The sequence below is a fragment of the Rhinatrema bivittatum genome, chromosome 2 (genome assembly GCF_901001135.1).
Source record: "Rhinatrema bivittatum chromosome 2, aRhiBiv1.1, whole genome shotgun sequence".
In the NCBI taxonomy this organism is placed as follows: Eukaryota; Metazoa; Chordata; class Amphibia; order Gymnophiona; family Rhinatrematidae; genus Rhinatrema; species Rhinatrema bivittatum.
This window is the reverse complement of record NC_042616.1, coordinates 377,775,200-377,795,552: the sequence shown is the minus strand read 5'-3', so window position 1 is coordinate 377,795,552 and position 20,353 is coordinate 377,775,200. Positions and strand designations below refer to the sequence as shown.

Genomic DNA, 20,353 nt, shown 5'->3' with positions numbered 1-20,353 from the left:
AATTTCAGCTTGCAATTTGTCACGCGCTACATCCGCCATTCTATAAACTGATCTTGAATTCCTCGCCCTTCCTCCATATCCCGGTCCTTCATATGGGATAATAAAACCAAAACTAAACCCCCTAGTCAATAAAGAAACTACCGCTGAGTCCAGATAAAACCTCAAACCCTCTACTAACGCTTCTAGCACAATTGGAGACTCAGCCTTCTGGTACAATACTTCAAAACTTAGCTCCCTTGGTAACGACTGCACCCAGTACTTCTGTGCACTTAGTGGCCAAATGCGCACCTCTGCATGTAGCGCAGGCATGCCTGAATTTACATTCAGGAAACAAGCACGTGAGCTTGTTAAACCTCCAGCAGAGGTCTGATCCGCTTCCAATGTTCTTAACACTTGGCTCAGGCTTGCGAAAACTTCCGGGACCTCGAAAGGAAGCACCCTTATTTCCTCCGGCTGCGGAACCCATTGCACTGGTGCTAACCCCTCCACCCGCTCCTACGTCTCTACTAACGCTTGCTCCTTTATTCATCATCTGTGTTAACCATAGATGAATGTCTTGCGATCCCTAAGACATAAATGTATTCCCAGCCATTTTGTCCTGGAACTTTTCATCATAATTGAGCCAAGCCCAACCTTCATAATCCTTAAAAGCTCCTAAAATGCTGTCAGCATAGGACAACAAAACACCATACTGTGTGGGATCGAAATGACTGACTACACTTGCCAAGCGTAAGAAACCACGAACCCAATTAACTATGTTTTTGGAGATTTTTGGTCCCACCCCGTCCTTTTTATTCTTCTTTTTGGCTCTCTTACTAACCTTCCGTCCACCTCTTCTACCCTCTAACAATTTAAAAATATTTACAAATGTACGTCTTCTAATACGCTTAACTAAACGCTTGGGCACCCCTTCCCATAATTCTATCAAAGCCAGAGCCGGATGCCCTGTATCATGCCTCGGACCCTCCTCCAAAGCTGTGCGCAAACCCGACCCTTCTCACTCTCCCGAGTAGCGCCACTGCGGTGTGCTGTAAAACCCTGGCCATGAGTGCCGCTGACCCTATCACCCTTCCTAAACCCATCCCCCGACCACTCCCTCCTGGAAAACATTTCCTCACCGAGGGGATCACCCAAGGCTAGTGGCCAACCACCAATACTCTCCCCACCCACCCCTCCTCTGCACGCTACATTAAAATAGTTGCCATATTTAGAGTTAGCCAGGTGTTCCAGGATGTCTGCTATAAGAGCTGCGGTGGGAACACCAACCTCCATGCCGGAGCTGGTAGCGAGGGCCTGAGGGCTAGGGGAGGGGAAGGCAGGACCCTCCCCCATCCCGGAAGCCCAGGATTCTCCAACAGCTCCAGATTGCTTCTGAGCAGGCTGCTTTCCCTTCCTAGCAGCTCTGCTACAGCACTGCTCAACTAGCTTAACCTCTGGGGAAGCAGGACTCCAGGCATGCTGCAACACACCGAAAAAGGGCATGCTGCCGCCCCTGTGGACGCGGCTCCGCCCCCGACAAACCCGAGCCCTGGAGACACTCGGCAAGTGCGAGGAAGGCGCCTGAGGCACGGGCCTCTTATGGCTACACACCGTTCGCTTGCTGGGTACGATGGCAGGTGGCTCTAAAGGTGCAGGTACGCCAGTCGCCAGAGGTTCACCAAGGGGAAATGGCTGGCGGCTGCGAGAGGCCGGTGCCTCGCATATCGCCGGTGCCCCTCGTGGCTGCACGGGCTGCATAATAGGGACCTGGACTGAAGGGACGGAGGTACGAGGGGGGGAGGTCATCCGGCTCGGGCCCGCTCTCGCCCGAGTCTACGGCAGGTGGGGGAGGTGCCGGTGAGGGGCACGTAGCCGGGAAGGAAAGGGGCAGGCCTCTGCAATCGACAAACCACCAGTCCGGCGCGCACTTACCACCAATTTTCCCAGGGGGCCGGTAGGTTCCCATCGACTACCCCTCACGCGCCGCGGTCGCCTTAGGCTGGGCTGAGGCCTTCCCAAGAGTTGGGGGCGCCTTCTTGTTGCTAGCTCTCCGCATGCCTGTAGAAAACAGGAATTCCCGCCGCTTAGAAAAATGTAAAAACCGAAAAACGAAAAGGCAGTCAGGGATCTTCAGCGGAGCAAAAGCAGTCACCTGCCACTTGCTTGGCCGCTGATACCCAACTGCCTCTGCTTGCGCCGGCTCTAATTCTTTGTTCGAATGGTGACCAATAGCATCGCAGCAATTTGAACTGTTGTCGTTGCCATTGGCCACCTAGATCCCCCCCCCTTCCCCCACCCTGCCTGCACTCCCTGCCGCTCGCGCCCAAATTATATACGGTGGCCCGAGACTAGCTCGGTCCACCTTCTCTAAACAGGATAGTTGTAAAAGAGAAAAAAGCCTCTAATCACTGAAGGCCAGATACAAAATAATGTGTCTTTAATAATTTCTTAAATGCTGTCACAGAAGGTGCCATGCATATAGCAGTCTAGGGCCCTCCAGAGAAAAACACACTATTTCTGGTTATCTCCAGTCTGGCAGTTTTGATAGTAGATATCTCTAGCAAATTTTTGTCCACTGAACATAGCAGGCATGTTGGTTTGTAGAGGTTAGCCCTGTAGAGGATTCATTATTTATTTATCAGCCTGTAAAAGAGTTAGAACTTCATATTTGGACCTCCAGACGACAGGTAGCTGGTGTAGATTCAGAAAAGTAGGAGTGAGTGGTCTCTTCATTTGATTCCTGTTAGAAGTCTTGCTGTGGAATTTTGAATGATTTGTAATGATAGTAGAAAACGGAAGTCCCAAATAGAACAAAGAGTTTAGAATTAGTGCTTGCAAGACCATATGACAATCTTGCATTCCTAGGAAAGATTTTAAATTTTTCAAAAGGTGCAGCTTGTAAAAAGATGACCATACTAGTGTTGCAATCTGTAACAATACCCAAATTTCTAACTGTTTTTGTTGAAATTTTTAAATTTAAGAACGTGAGTGAGGTTGGAAGTGGTCCCACCAAAAGCTCCCAAATAGAATACAAGGTCACAACCACCAGCTTTGATGGCAGTGAAGGACTTACCCAGGACTTGCCCCATCTGCAATAAACCTGCAGGACAAGATCCAGAAGACGCCGAACTGACAACACTATCCAATGTAGGAGAAGGCAGAACAATCTGAGAACCAATCTTTTGAGGTCACCCAACAACAACAACAAAGAAGAACCGTGCAGAGACGCCGAGTCCTCTTCCGCTCGCTTCACCCCGGCCGCTCTCATGATATCATCCATCAAAAATTCAAAAAGAGTCTGAGGAGCCAGCGCCTCTATGCCAGCAGAAGGCGTTGATCTAATTGAAGAAAACCTCTTCCCAAGTGATTCAGGCACTCCTTCACCACGATTCATAACAGAGACTTCATCCTCCAAAGCTGCAGATTGATGGAACATGAAAGGAAAATTGGTTCTTACCTGCTAAATTTTTGTTCCTGGAGTCCCACAGATCACTTCAGACACATGGGTTTTTCTCTACTATCAGCAAATGGAGACAGAGAAGAAAAGCTTTTACTGTATCAGTAAATAAATACATAAATTTGGAAAGTCCCTGCATTACTGTGTTGCCAGTGTGTCACCTGCAATCACTCAGTATGACCTGTACCCATGCCTAATGGTAATTGCAATTAATCTCGCCCCCAAACAAGCAGGGGAGAGGTAACCCTCATACAGGAGAACCTTGCTACGTAAAGAAAGTTGAACACCAATCAAGGCAACCCTTGACCTATTTACATACAGCGTAGAGCAGTCTTGAAAAAACAGGGCAGGATTTTGGACTGATCTGTGGCACTCAAGGAATAAAAGCAGGTAAGAATCAAATTTTCCTTTCCATATCGTCCCCCAGATCAATCCAGACATATGAGATTTTCATTTCATTTTTTATTAAAATATATTTATCGCTTAACACAAAAGGCCTAAGCGATGTACAAAAATAAAACAAAAAAGGAGTAGAACATTCATAATAAAAACATATAAAACAAAACATACTGTACATCAATACATCTCCAGGGTGCTATAAGGTGCACAAAGCTCGACACTGGAGTTCTTAATCAAATGCTTGCTTTAACAAAATCTTTTCAGAAGGAATCTACATTTTTTTATACATTTGGACATTCTGAGTTCCATTGGTAGGGAGTTCCAATAAATGGGTGCTGCGACCAAGAAGGCAGACTCTCTTGTTGACGTAAGGCGAGCAAATCTGACTGATGGTACATCTAATGTCCTTGTTGAGATGATTTTAATTAACAGGCCAGTTCATATATCTTTAATAGCACATTTGACCATGGACAGGAATTTGATTTGACTAATTTAAAGGCTGCCATTCCAATCTTGTAGATGATTCGCTGTTGCACCAGTAACCAGTGTAAACTACAGAGTGCTAGAATAATATGTTTATTTCAAGCTCCATTAAACTGGGCGGGAATCTAAAAGACCTGCTAGCAACACACTCTCGTCAAAAGTACAGCACCCGAACATCCAGCTGATAATGCTTGGTAAATATTATGTTAACCTTTATATGTCTCGCTACTTAATTGTTTTTTGCTGACTATCTTCAGTACTCTCCAGTTGTATTCGTTTGAAATCTTTCCTTTCTTCCAACGCCCATGTTTTGCTCTCTGTTTAATGTAACTTTATCTTCTATATAGTTAATTGGTTTCCCCTAGTTCTATTGTAAACTGGTACGATAAGACTTGGTCTTGAGCATCGGTATATTAAAAGAATTTAAATAAAAAAATAAAATAATGAAGACCATGTCGCCACCTGTAAAATTTCTTGCGGTGACACCAGCTGACATTCACTCCAGGACACAGCCTAAACTCTGGTGGAATGAGCCTGAAGTCCCTTAGGAACCGGAATCTCTTCGCGTATGTAAGCAGAAGCAAAAAGCCTCCTTTATCTATCAGGAAATGGTCACCTTCGATGCCTTGGGGGTTAAGATTCGCAGCCCATAGGTAGGCCCTGTGAGCCGTAGCATTCACCCCCGACGCCAGTCAGGCTCAGCAAACCTGAAAGCTGCCAGAGTCAAGTCTTCCACACTGTCTTGTCTCTCCTGTTGGCCAAGACGTAGACCGGTCTCAGCACAACGGGAATGCCGCTGGACCCGGCATCCCATGCCGCTAAGCTGCTGCAATTCAGCCTTTCCATTACAGGCAAGTGCATGAATATGCGTCCACATAATATGCAAGCAGTGGCATGAACTCCTGAGTGATGACTCCTGATGACATCAGTCTCTTGGACTATTTAAACCAAGGCCCTGCAGCAGTTCCTCACCTCAGCAACAGGTTTCCTGCTTTATAGTACGTGTTGCCAGTATTCCCATGTTCCTCCATCTTCAGCTCACCCTCTCCTGCCTTGCCTTGCCTCGTCCAGCCTCATCCTTGCCTTCTTCTGCTTTCTTAATCCAGCCCACCTCATCCAGCACTGTCTCATTCATCTCGTCCAGTGTCTTCAGTGTATCTTCGTCCTCCCTTAGCTTGACTTTCTGGATCTTGAGCTTCTGCATAGATCTGATCACGTTTTGGCTGCCGTCTGGACCTGACCATGTCTGTTTACAGCCTACCCAAACCTTTGCCTCTCTCTGACTCCGCCTGCCCGCTGTCTGTCATGGTCTTGGTGTGCTATTGGATTCTTGCTCTCGTCTCTGCCCTAGGGACCTGCCTAAGATCTGCAGGCCGCCAGAACCGAAGGGCTCAACCTGTGGAGAAGGCGTCTGGTATAGATGACGTTCCATTCTGTTTTGCTACAGGGCGCATTCGCCAGCTGTCGGCATAGGCCTCGTAGGTTCGCCTACAAGGTTGCGTCAACTATGCCACAGCACCAAGGGCTCACACCAACCTTTACACTTGCCTCCTTTTCTGCGACTCGCAAAGAGCACAAACAGATGATATGTTCTACGAAAATTGTTAGTGACCTTCAAATAGCACACGAAAACTCTATTTACATCCAATCAAATGAAGCTCCCGAGCATGCAGAGAAGGCAATGCCAAATCCCTGAAAGAAGATAATTCCACAACTTGACTCACATGAAAAGCGGAGACCATCTCTGGCAAAAAGGGATACCCAGGCATATGAAAAATGAAGAAAAGGATCCCTACAAGACAGCGCCTGTAGTACCGAGATACGTCGCTCCGAACATATCATTACCAAAAAGACAGACTTCAAGGTGAGGTCCTTTAACTAAGCTCTTCGCAATGGTTCAAATGGCACCTTATATTAACACCCATGAGACCAGATTAAGATTCCTTGGAGTCACCACCCTCTGAACGTGCAAATGCTTTACCCTTCTGAGAAACCATACAATATCCAGATGTGACAAGGGGGGGGGGGGGTTATGGACTCGCACCCTGAAACAGGCCAAGATCATCACTTGCACCAGAAGAGAACTCAAAGCCAGCCCTTTTTGAAGACCATTTTGCAAAAAGGATAAAATCTGAGGAATAGAAGCTTGAAGCAGGGAAACTCCCACCTCCAAACAACAAGTCTCAAACACCTTCCACACCCGCACGTACGCAAATGAAGTGGAGGACTTTCTTGTCTGAAGTAACGTTGCAATAACCTCATAAGAATATCCTTTTAATCTCAAGCAACTGTGCTCAAAAGCCAAACTGCGAGACAGAAGCGATCCACCTGATCCAAGAAAACTGGGCTTTGGCACAGCAATCTGGGAAGGTGCCCAAACCACAGAGTTCTGTCCACCACCAGGTTTATGAAATCCATAGCCGATAAGGCCTCTCTGGAGCCACCATGATCACTTTTCCGTGATGAACTTCAATCCGCTTGAAAACCCTGCCTATCAGTGGCCAAGGGTGGGGGTTGGGGGGGAGAACAGAGCAGAACATCTTGCAGTCAAGACTGGGAAAGAGCATCAATCCCTTCTGCTCCCAACTCCTGCCTGTGACTGAAGAATAGCAGAACCTTAGCATTTTCCTTTTGATGCCATCAAGTCCACCTGAGGCATCCCCCACCTCGTGTGGATGAGGAACTTTGCCTCACTCAATAACTCCTACTCTTTGGGGTCCGGTGTGCACATAGAGAGAAAATCAGCCTGCACATTCTCTACCCCTGCCTTACACTGACAAAACCAGAAGGTGCACTCCACCCAACAAAACTCCTGATCTCCAAGGATACTGCCTGGCTCCTGGTGCCCCCTTGTCGACTGATACAAGCTACCGCCATCGCATTGTCAGACGGAAACCCCACTTCTCAGTTGCTGACCAGCCGTAGAAACAGGAGCAATGCCTTCCTAATCGCTCTGGTTTCCAGCTGATTGATGGACCATGATGTGTCTGTTGATGACCACAGCCTATGGGCTGTTTGACCCTGACAAATGGCTTCCATCCCTTTAGACTGGAACCAGTTGTTACTATCACCCAATCTGGAATTTCTAGCTCTACGCCCCTTTCCAAATTGTCCTGCAAGAACCACCAAGATAGACTCAATCTGACAAGAAGGGGCAACCAGAGCACATAATCCTCCAACTGGGGGTTCCAGTGTGAAAGCAACCTTCTCTGAAGCATATGCACAAATGGCCAGGGTGCTAGATCCAGCATATAGGCCATGGAGCCAAGTACCAGTACATAGTCTCAGGCTCTCAGACTCCAGAGGTGTAGCAACTTCTGAATCTGGTTCTGTAACATGACCACTCTTTGCGGTGAGAAACCCCTTGCTCTTCTTGGTCTCAAATTGCATACCTAGATATTCCAGCGACTGCGAGGGAATCAGATAGCTCTTGGCCATATTTACAACCCACCCCAGGGATTGCAACAACTGACACCCACAATATCGATTGTTGGCAAGCTTCCCAAGATTTTGACCAAATCAGCCAATCATTTAGATAAGGGTGTACCAGAATGCCCTTCTCTGTGGAGAGCTGCCACCACAACCACCATCACCTTGGTAAACGTGTGAGGTGCCGTACCAAGGCCAAAAGGAAGAGCTATTAATCAATAGGGAATAGCCACTACTTGTTGCCGGCATTAGCAGCATCGGATATATTTAATGTTTGGGTACTTGCTAGGTACTTGTGACTTGGATTGGCCACTTTTGGAAACAGGATACTGGACTTGATGAACCCTTGGTCTGACCCAATATGGCATATCTTATGTTACAATATGTTCTATGCTCCCAAGTACCACTAAGAATTTCCTTTTTCAAACTGCTCCAATGACAGAGCACAGCATTTCCATTCGAAAACCAGGCATCCGCAGAGCAGCATTCACTTTGAGATCTAGCACTGGCCAAAAAGTGTCCTAGTTGGGGAATGCAAAACAGATGTAATACCTTGTTCGACCTGCTGCCCTGTGGACATGGGAACCACTGCTTTGAACTCTAGAAGCCGCTTCAGTATGGACTGGAGTGTGGCCCACCTGACCATGGAAGCACACAGAGAGACCATGAAGGCTTTGCGTAGCAGATGAGGAAACTCTAAAGGGCAACCATGTCTTTTTAAACAGGACCCACTGGTCCATCATTACTTTGGCCCACTCTTCGTAAAACAAGATCAAATGACCGCCAATGCTCTCGCCTGAAGAATAGGCCAAGCACATTTCATTGCAGCCCTTTGGAACCTCCAGAGCAGGATCCAGAGCTCTCCCGTGCGGGCTTTTTGGACACCCAAAAGAACTGCAACTTGTTTGAAAACTGACACTGCAAGGAGACTCCCTTCCTCGGCCAAGAGCACCGTGCCTCCTGATACTTCTGTCCACAGGGAAAATTCTTTTTGTACTCTTTGGATAACTTATGCCCCTTGGACTCCCCAAGATGCTTCACCAGCTGCTCCAGGCCTTCTCAAAACAACAGCTTACCCCTGAATGGGAGGCTGCTGAGCTGTAAATTGGACCAGACATTCACCGACCAATTACAGAACCATAGAAGCCGTCTCGCGGAAACTGCTGACATATTTCTGATCTATGTATGCAGCAAATCATACAGAGAATCTGCTAGAATGCTAAGTCTACCTCCAAATGCTCTGCCCCTTTGAATGAAAGAGAAGCACCCTGCCCATCGCTAAATCCAGTAAGCTGCTGCATACTGTTGCTTGGATGCCCAAAGTCGAAATTTCAAACATCCTCTTTAAATGTGCCTGTATTTTGCGATCTTGTGCATCCAGCCACCAGAATAGTGGTAGTCTTTGTCTCTGCGAGACCAAAGCATCCATCTTAGTTAATTTCTGCAGTTTCAGCGCATCCTCTAGTAACAGATAAAGATTCACTATGGCCCTTCTAAGCTTTAAGCCCCTCTCCAGGGTACCCCACTTTCTAAAGACCAGCTTCTTGACAGTGCAGTGGAAGAGAAACATCTTCGCGGGAACCTGAAGTCCCTTCATGATCAGATCTTTTCTACCACCTGCTTAATCCCCAGTTCCTTTAAAACATGGGAAATCGAGTATAGCTCATCCTTCTGGAAAAGTCAGACCAACTTAGGGTCATCCCCTTGTGTTACTGGAAGCTCTCCAACCTCCAAAGTTTCCGCCTCGTCTCTGAGGAACCTGGCAAGGAATCCTCACTCATTCTCTCATCGGAAGTGCTGACTCTCCATCCAAGTCCAGTGCCAGAGGGAGCTTTCTCCTAGATGGGCGAGCTGGAGGTCCTGATCCCTCCCCAGGGGTTGCTTTCCTTATTTTGGAAGGGTGCAAATTACCTCTGGAGCAGGGTCGCTTTTCTCTCACCCCTTTTCTGTCCAGATACGCCCTGTGCATCAAAAGCACAAAGTCTATGGAAAAAGCCACCTCTGAATCATAATCTTCATCTACTGCCTCTTCAGAGCCCCCCTCCAAGATACTATCAGAAGCCCTCACTGCTGGAAACAACGCTGGAAGAGAAGCTGCTCCTTCCCCCACTATCCCCTGCACCATGGGCCCAGCAAAGAAAATGGCCATGGTTCCTGTGCTGCAGGGGAGAGATGCAGTGCCTTCCCCCTAGGGCTGGGCTACCAGCTTCTTCTCTCTTGACTCCTTTCTCTGCCGCAGCACTTCCAGCCTCAGAGCTGTCCTCACCACTGCCTATACAGGGCCCACAAAGTCCGAAAGCTTGCACTTTAGATCATTTGTCAACGCATGCATGGGAGCGTTCCCACGCTCAGTGGGAGCCACCTTTGTGGTGCACTGCACAGTCTGTCAGCTTTCATTATTCACCAGAGACCCTGTCCGCACTGCTGCCCTGATTAGCTCACAGTGCTGTCCCTCTCTCCTTCATACAACAGCTCCCCACCTGCCCTGCCTCTGCTCTTTTTTTTAAAAAAGGAACTGCACCAGTCCTAACACAAGAAATAAAAGGATACTTTCCTACTATAGGAGTCTTCTCCAAATGCAGCACCTGGCCAGGATCACTGAAGGAGGGAGGACCAAGGGTAGACATAAGGGAGCTAGACCACAGGCTGTCAATATCTCCCACATAAGCTAGGCAAAGCTCCTGCAATGGCTATCAAGCTCCCTGCTCGGCCCCCTACTCTACCAGGGAGATGTCGCTGAGAGCAATTTCTCTCTTCTTCAGCACAAATGCAAGTTTTGCACCTCTACCATCTGCTGGAGACAGAGAATACTGAGTGACTCTAGGTGGCACACTGACCAATGTACTATTGATAAGAACATAAGAACTTGCCATGCTGGGTCAGACCAAGGGTCCATCAAGCCCAGCATCCTGTTTCCAACAGAGGCCAAACCAGGCCACAAGAACCTGGCAAGTACCCAAACACTAAAAAAATCCAATGTTACTGATGCAATTAATAGCAGTGGCTATCTCCTAAGTAAACTTGATTAAAAGCCGTTAATGGACTTCGCCTTTTTTGAACCCAGCTACACTAACTGCACTAACCACATCCTCTGGCAACAAATTCCAGAGCTTTATTGTGCGTTGAGTGAAAAAGAATTTTCTCCAATTAGTCTTAAATGTGCTACTTGCTAATTTCATGGAATGCCTCCTCGTCCTTCTATTATTCGAAAGTGTAAATAACCGATTGACATCTACTCGTTCAAGACGTCTCATGATCTTAAAGACCTCTATCATATCCCCCCTCATCCGTCTCTTCTCCAAGCTGAATAGCCCTAATCTCTCAAGCGTTTCCTCATAGGGGAGCTGTTCCATCCCCTTTATCATTTATTTTGGTTGCCCTTCTCTGAACCTTCCCCATCGCAACTATATCTTTTTTGAGATGCGGCGACCAGAATTGTACACAGTATTCAAGGTGCGGTCTCACCATGGAGCGATACAGAGGCATTATGACATTTTCCATTTTATTAACCATTCCCTTCCTAATAATTCCTAACCTTCTATTTGCATTTTTAACTGTTGCAGCACCTGAGCCAACGATTTTAAAGTATTATGTATGATGCCTAGACCTTTTTCCTGGGTGGTAGTTCCTAATATGGAACCTAACATCATGTAACTCAGCAAGGGTTATTTTTCCCTATATGCAACACCTTGCAATTGTCCACATTAAATTTCATCTGCCATTTGGATGCCCAATCTTCCAGTCTTGCAAGCTCCTCCTTTAATGTAGCACAATCTGCTTGTGATTTAACTACGCTGAATAATTTTGTATCATCCGCAAATTTGATAACCTCACTTGTTGTATTCCTTTCCAGATCATTTATATATATATATTGAAAAGCACCGGTCCAAGTACAGATCCCTGAGGCACTCCACTGTTTATCCTTTTCCACTGAGAAAATTTGCCATTTAATCCTACTCTCTGTTTCCTGTCTTTTAAACAGTTTGTAATCCACGAAAGGACATCGTCTATCCCATGACTTTTTAGTTTTCTTAGAAGCCTCTGATGAAGGACTTTGTCAAACGCCTTCTGAAAATCCAAATACACTACATCTACCAGTTCACCTTTATCCACATGCTTATTAACCCCTTCAAAGAAATGAAGCAGATTTGTTAGGCAACACTTCCCTTGGGTAAATCCGTGTTGATATTGAGAATAGTTTCCACTATTTTTCCCAGCACTGAAGTCAGGCTCACTGGTCTGTAGTTACCCGGATTGCCCCGGTGCCTTTTTTAAATATTGGGGTTACATTGGCCACCCTCCAGTCTTCAGGTATAATGGATGATTTTAATGATAGGTTACAAATTTTTACTAATAGGTCTGAAATTTCATTTTTTAGGTGATTTGCCACTCTGGCCTACTACATCTTCCAGGTTCACAGTGATTTCGTTCAGTTCTTCTGAGTCATCACCCCTGAAACCCATCTCAGGAACTGGTATCTTCCCAACATCCTCATTAGTAAACATGGAAGCAAAGAATTTAGTCTTTCTGCAATGGCCTTATCTTCCCTAAGAGCCCCTTTAACCCCTCGGTTATGTAATGGTCCAACCAACTCCCTCACAGGTTTCTTGCTTCGGATATATTTTAAAAAGTTTTTATTATGAGTTTTTGCCTCTATGGCCAACTTAAATTCAAATTCTCTCTCCGCCTGTCTTATCAATGTTTTACACTTAACTTGACAATTCTTATGTTTTATCCTATTTTCTTCAGATGGATCCTTCTTCCAATTTTTGAAGGATTTTTTTTGGCTAAAATAGCCTCTTTCACCTCACCTTTTAACCATGATGGTAATCGTTTTGCCTTCCTTCCACCTTTCTTAATGTGTGGAATACATATGGACTGCGCCTCTAGGATTGTATTTTTAAACAATGTCCATGCCTGTTGAACACGTTTAACCTTTGCAGCTGCACCTTTCAGTTTTTTTCTAACTATTTTCCTCATTTTATCAAAGTTTCCCTTTTGAAAGTTTAGTGTTAGAGCTGCAGATTTACTTATTGTCCCCCTTCCAATTATTAGTTTAAATTTGATCATGTTATGATCACTGTTGCCAAGTGGCCCCACCACCGTAACCTCTCTCACTAAATCCTGCGTTCCACTAAGAATTAAATCTAAAATAGCTTGTTCTGTCCCCAACAGCGGGTACATGTTGGCATCTGATAAACATTGCAGTTTAACTATGTCTACTGCAGTCCTTATTTGTGAGCCTTGCCTTTAAGGGGAGTTTTGCCTTTAAGAGAAACTCCCTCCCCCCTGCTTCTCTCATTGGGATGGGTCTGCATGCTCTCTCAATCTAACTTGAGTCTTCTTAAGTGCCTTATTGGCTCAAGGAACTGCCCTTCATGCTCCCCCCTGCGTCACATGGATCCTAGGCTTGCTGCCATTGGATCTCGCCCTCTAGCCCCAGCTTGTAGGGATGTTTCCTGTAATCACTCTCCAAGACTGTTAGTCAGTCTCAAGCATGCTGCCTCAAAGCTAGAAGTGCCTGCAGCCTTTTCAATACAATTAGCTTTTGTACATTTCTTCTCATCACTTTAATTCTAAAGACTAATCAGCTTCAGGACCCCTTGCCTTCTAACCCTGAACCCCAAGAAACTCCATCTCCCTTCTCCAGCCTATCTCCAGCTGCAAAGATCTCTGCTAAAAGAATATGCATTTGGAATGCGACAATTGTAAGTAATGGAAAATTATCTGTACAATAAATAATTTCAAACTTAAAAGATCTTTGTCCTGAGGACTGATTGGAAGAAAAGTTAGCTGTCTGGAGGAGGGAAATCCGTATATTTCTTATTGAGCCAGTACATAGCTCACTCTCTTGTTGGTTCCTGAACCCTGAACCAATTGCTCCATGAAGAAGTCATTTATTACATACAGGAATTTTATGTCTCTAGCAAGTCATGATGTTACATTTACCCAGTCAATAATCGGGTAATTGAAATCTCCCATTATTAATGCACTGCCAAATTAGTTAGCTTCCCTGATTTCTCTTAGCATTTCGTCATCTGTCTGACCATTTTGTTCAGGTGGACGGTAGTATACTCCTATCGCTATACTCTTACCCAACACACATGGGATTTCTACCCATATAGATTCTACTGAGCATTTAGTCTCTTGTATGATCTTTATCCTGTTGGACGCTATACCCTCCCAGACATAAAGTACCACACCCCCACCAAGCTGATCCTCCCTATCATTTCGATATAATTTGCACTGTCCCATTGGTTATCCTCCTTCCACCAAGCCTCTGTGATGCCAATTATGTCAATCTCATCAATTGCTGCTTTACACTCTAACTCTCCCATCTTATTTCTTAGACTTCTGGCATTGGCATACAGATATTTCAAAGTGTGTTTTTTGTTTATATTAACAACCTGCTTTTCAGTTGTTAGGGATAATTTGGAAATCATTAGCTTCGGTGATTTTTTACATATAGGCACATGGACTATGTTTGCTTTTAATGGAACCTCTCTGTTAGGATGCCCTAACTCTCCTGTTTCATTAGTATCCTTCAAGGATACATTTCTCCGAACCATGCACTGCTGAATGACTGTCGGCTTTCCCCCTTGTTCTAGTTTAAAAGCTGCTCTATCTCCTTTTTGAAAGTTAGTGCCAGCAGCTTGGTTCCACTCTGGTTAAGGTGGAGCCCATCCTTTTGGAAAAGTCTCCCCTTTCCCTAAAAGTTTCCCCAGTTCCTTACAAAGCTGAATCCCTCTTCCCTGCACCAGTCTCATCCACGCATTGAAACTCTGGAGCTCTGCCTGCCTCTGGGGACCTGCACGTGGAACAGGTAGCATTTCAGAGAATGCCACCCTGGAGGTTCTGGATTTCGGCTTTTTTTCTTTGTCTCCATCTGCTGGTAGGGGCGTAAACTGATCTGGAGGATGATAAGAAAGGACGTTATCGACTGCTGTCCTAGAAGGTTCAAAAGGGAAAACCTGAACCTTCCCCTTACACTTAGAAGGCATCTTCATCAAAAAGACAGTACACAAACAAGAAACAGTGCCATGTCTATGCTCATACCACCATCTTGCTCCTCCACCCGTTTCCTATTTTTTAAGGTAATTGAATAATGAATGTTTGAGATTTGCATATAGACATTAGTTAGGACTGAAGCCTCGATGATGGGCACTACGTCTCACAAGTTTCAAACATACTAATTCAACCTCTTTGTGTATGCTTGAACTACTGCTAAAATAACTTTAAAATGTTCTTACCTACAGTCATCTGTAAGAAGCAAACATATGGCAATAAGAAAATTCTTATGTGTAAGAAGTCTATTATCCATGACCTGCATCAACCTCTTAAAAAATTCTTTACCTCACAAACATCTGCAAAACTGATGCATTTTTACACATACTGGGGCCAATGCAATACCATGCGCAGCAGCTAGCACACAGCCTAACACACGATTGGACTTGCATTCATAACCCCTGATGTAATACGGGGATTAGCGCACCCAAATCACCACGTAGCTAATAGCACTCATCACATATAAATGCAAAAAAATTTCCATGCGGCCAATGAGCCCTTGCAACATGGCAAATGTCACGGTCAATGGCACATTGGGGGAAAAAGATCCTGCTGTGATTCCTCCTAAGAGTATCGTTGCAATACTAAGTAGGAGGAGCCAAATAAATTAGATTTAGTTAAAAAAAAAAAAAAAAGTTTTTGAAAAAAAAATCTGCATGCTCAATATACACACACACAAAATACATGCTCAGGGCCCTGTATATTGTGAATGTGTACTGTGCCAGTAAATTAGCTGCTGCTGGATAAAACAGACGCTCATAAATTGATCATTCGTTTTGGTGACCTGCACATACAGGGCACTTAATATTAATTTATTCAGTGCTTTACTTACTGCCGATTGGTCCATTCACTGTCACATGCCAGCGAAAGACCAATCCCCTTTCAGAAGGCTGTCCAGAAGTGGGGACAGAGCACTGGCCAGGCTTTTGTGGATGCACAGTCACTTATGGGGGACCCGATGCAGAGCGCTAGGGATGTAAATTATCTATTATGCATCCCTTTTAGCGTGGCAGCTCCAGTGGCGTAGCCAGAATTGATTTTTTGGGTGGGCACAAGGTTAACATGGGTGGGCTGTAGGCATGCAGGTCTACTAGTTGTTTTTTTACTGATAAATAATGCCAAATTATGCAGCATAGCATTCACATCTACGCCTAAGTATGAGGTTTACTTAATGATACAAACATAATTCACGGTGATTTGTGGTACTTTAGCCTTCTTATTATTACGATTTTATACACGGCTCCTACCTGTCCATAAATTTTGAGAGAGCGGTTGTGTTGCTTATATTTAAATTGCTAACATCTCAAAATATAGATATATATTTTTACCTTTGTTGTCTGATCTTTGTATTTTTCTAATCAGTTGGTCCTGGTCTCTTTTTCCCATTTTTTCCCTTATAGCTCATTTCCTAATTCCTTTTCAGTGTCTTTCTTCTATTACTGTCTTCTTCCCTTCCACACACACACACACACACACACACACATACACGCTTTCTCTCACAGACTCCCTCTCACACACTCAAGCTCTCACTCTCATATGCTCTCCCCCCCCCCCCCCCCCAAGCTCACATTCAAGTTCTCACTTTCTCACCCCTCCCCAGGCTTATATTCTTATGCACACACAGACGCACATCCAGGCACCCATTCTCACCCACACACATAAACCCAGACTCCCATTCTCACCCACAAACCCATGCTCCCAGTCTCACCCACACATATTCAAGCTCCCATTCTCATCCATACATATACACATTTAAGGTACTATTCTCACCCACACATACACACATTCAAGCACCCATTCTTATCCACATATTCAAGCTTCCATTCTCACCCACCCACACAAACCCAGGCTCTCATTCTCACCCATATATACACACATTCAAGCTCCCATTATCACCCACCCACAAACCCAGGCTCCCATTCTCAACCACACATACACACATTCGAGCTCCCATTCACCCACATATTCAAGCTTCCATTCTCACCCACATACACACCCAGGCTCCAGTTTTCACCCACACACACTCCCATTCTCATCCACACATACACATTCAAGCACGTGCACAGCTTCCGCTTTCTCCCCCAGAGCAGGAAGATCAGCTGCCTCTCCTGCTGCCACCGGACTCCTGCTATCTTCGGGCGTCCGAACTTCATGTCGGGGGGGGGGGGGGGGTAGCGGAAGCGCAGCGCACAATGTCCGCTTCCTCCCTCCCCCCCCCCCCAAGCAGGAAGATCGGCGGGCAGTACGGCCCGACGCCCGAAGATAGCAGGAGGCCGGTGGCAGCAGGAGAGGCAGCTGATCTTCCTGCTTTGGGGGAGAAAGCGGAAGCTGTGCGCGGCGCTTCCGCTCCCCCAAACAGGAAATTCGGCGGGCCGTTTGGTCCGAAGATAGCAGGAGGCCGGTGGCAGCAGGAGAGGCAGCTGATCTTCCTGCATTGGGGGGAGGAAGCGGAAGCTGCGCGCGGCGCTTCCACTCTCCCCCCCGAACAGGAAGACCGGTTGGCCATAAGGCCGCAGCAGCGCTTCCCCATGTGTGCCGTGATGGCGCGCGAGGCGTGGGTTCTCTTGTTCGCTGTCGCGGGGATGGGATCCCGCGACAGCCTTGCAGTTCCGGTGCCAGTTGGGTGGGCCTGGGTCTAAGTTGGGTGGGCACCTGCCCACCCAGGCCCACCCGTGGCTACGCCACTGGGCAGCTCATTTGCTTATTGCATCAAGCACTCAGTGGAGCTGGATGTGTGCACGTTTTTATTGCATCAGACCCACAATATGCATGAAAAAATAGTCTAGCATTGCTTCAAACATGCAATTTTTTAGCATGACTCCTTTCTTTCTTTTAGGATGGGGAATGCTTAATATTGACATTGCTGCAATTTCTTTAGCTACTCACAAATTTGTTATGTCTTTGCTTCTTTCTTTGCAGTTTTGCCCAATCTTCCTTAAATTTGGCTCTAACACTATCCAGAGTTAGCACTTCATACAGCCAAGGAGGAGACAGAAGTCAGACTCTTGTAAAAAAAGAAATATATATATAATAATAATAATTTTAAAAAACCCACCATAAAATGACCTTAAGCTAACAACTCCTGGCTAGCTTATGAAGAGTAGGATCACAGGAAATTGTTACAGTGTCTGACCACCTACACACCTAGACAGGGTAACCATAATGCTTCAGGCCATAGTTTGAACTTGGGCAATTAATATTTCTTTAGTTTACACAACAAGGACTTGGTTTATCAAGTATTATCTGTCATTGTGTACCTGGAGGAAAAAATGTTAGTAAATCAGGTCCCAGGTTTGCTAAAAATAAAACCATGCTGACATTAAGGCTAGAAATCCTCTCTTATGTACTCTTTCCAAAATATCAAAAATATGAACACGATGTATAAACGGGATTCTGGTACTGCTCAAAGGAAACAGATTAATTTATTTATTGTTTTTGTTATACCGAGTTTCATGATAGGCATCACATCAACCCGGTTTACAAATAACAAGGAGTGTAAAGCATAACGTAACGTAAAAAACAATATTTTCAATAAGAACCTTGAACTTTAAATACAGTGAATCAGAAAAAGGGAGAGGGAAAGTTACAAAAAACAAGGAAAATAAACTTGGGATGGAAGGGGAGAAATTGAACAGCACAATATTTACATTTCAGCCTATTGATACATTAGAATAGCAAGTGAAAAAATAAGACTATGAAACGGTACATAGGTACATAGAATTATAGAAACGGTACATAGAATTAGTGGCAAATTATTCTTGAACTATACTTAGGTGCAGTATTACACACAAAACTGTCAGATAGGTAGTAGATACTGATGCTCCTGGACTGCAGCTGGAAACAACCACCAAAGAAAAACATTTAAAAACTGCTGCAACCTTATCCTGCCTTCACTCATGGTGAATTGCTTCACCTTTCTTTGAATCTCCCTGTAACAGACCGATACAGGGAGATGCGTTTTCCCTTACCCCTTATTCAGTAAGGGGCGGAAAACGCACGTCCAACCCGCCGAACCTAATAGCACCTGCAACATGAAAATGCATGTTGATGGCCCTATTAGGTATTCGTGCATGATTCAGAAAGTAAAATGTGCAACCAAGCAGCACATTTTACTTTCAGAAATTAGCGCCTACCCATGGCGATATTAAGTCGGAGGTCCCGAAGAGTAAAAAAAGTTAAAGAAAAAAAAAAGAAAAAAAGAAAAAAATTGGAAGTGGGCCGGCGGCTGTCGGGTCGAAAACCAGACGCTCAATTTTGCCGGCGTCCAGTTTCCAAGCCCGTGGCTGTCAGCGGGCTCGAGAACCGACGCCGGCAAAATTGAGCGCCGGCTGTCAAACCCGCTGACAGCTGCCGATCCTGTCAAAAAAGAGGCGCTAGGGACGCGCTAGTGCCTCCTTTTGCCCGTTTCTACCGGTGGGCCTCATTTAAATACTGTATCGCGCGCACAGGCGAGTGGCCTGTTCACCCGCTCTCCCGCGGACTTTACTGAATCGGCCTGTAAGAGAGGCGCATCAGCAGTTGCACTGTGATTTATTACTTTGGCCCACACATGTACAATTGTCAGGCAATTAAAGGTATATGAATCTATTATGTACATAAGAAAATAAAGACAGGCAGTTCTCCACCCACATCATTCCTCTCTTCCGTTGTTGCCTGGATGTTCCTTCCAAGTTTCTTAAAGTACAGACCTGCACATATGGGGATCTGGGACATTTTTGAAACCACAGTACCCTCCAATCTGCTTCCCCTATTTTAACTGTATTTACAACTGTAAAAAACTGCTGTGACTGAATAGCTCAAACACGCAATGAGTTGCAGTATCTTAGATCATTACAAAGTTTATTTCTGAGACACTCCTCCAGCAGACGACAGCGACAGTTTGCGCGATGAGGAGGTGACACGGCTCATGCAACGCCTCCTTACCTGTGGATCGTACAGGGCAATGGAATGGCACGTGCAAACGGCCACGCGCGCCCCCTCTCCTCGGCCCCAACTCACGGCACCAGGAGTCCGGTTAGCGCAGCAAGCCACGTGACACGTCTCTAGCACTGTTGCTGCCATGTTTACAGCACAGACGTCTACAGCTGGAAGGAAGTGACGTCACGATGATACCGCCCCACTATCCGACGAAAGGACGGGCGTCCTGGAGTGCGCATACGCTAAGATTTAGAGTCACGTGCGCTTTGCTTTATAGTAAGGGGGCATGAAGAAATCGAGATGTATGACTATTGGAGGGAGAGCAAGTAGGAGTAACATACACGCTTCAATAAAGTTTTACATTATTTTAAAAGAAGGCGCCCCTTCTTCTTTGTGTAGTGTTGTGTGCTTTAAGTTAATTGATGTTGAATATGAAAGGTGATGATTTATGGTATAAGATTATTTGTGGTACTCAGTTAAAAAGTGATGCCTCTCACAGTGCCTATATAAAATATCTGTTTATTGTACATTTGTTACTGCTTTATAATACATTGAGCTGGAGCAAATATATTTCTTTATTATCTGTAATAATGAAAGCTATTCGCTAGAGCCTTTTCTGATTTT

At 45.4% G+C, this 20,353-nt stretch overlaps 1 protein-coding gene across 3 annotated transcripts in view; it reads right to left on the bottom strand.

Moving 5' to 3' along the window:
- ELP2 (elongator acetyltransferase complex subunit 2) overlaps nucleotides 1–19,901 on the bottom strand; it is a 751,239-nt gene extending 731,338 nt beyond the window's left edge. For all 3 annotated transcript variants that reach the window (XR_003854643.1, XR_003854644.1, XM_029589989.1), the window contains exon 1: nucleotides 19,736–19,901. Coding sequence is in view for 1 of the 3 variants with exons in the window: in XM_029589989.1 (XP_029445849.1) it covers nucleotides 19,736–19,873 (138 nt within the window). In the remaining 2 variants the exon portion in view is untranslated. The remainder of the gene's footprint in view (nucleotides 1–19,735) is intronic.
- Between the last annotated feature and the right edge of the window lie 452 nt (nucleotides 19,902–20,353).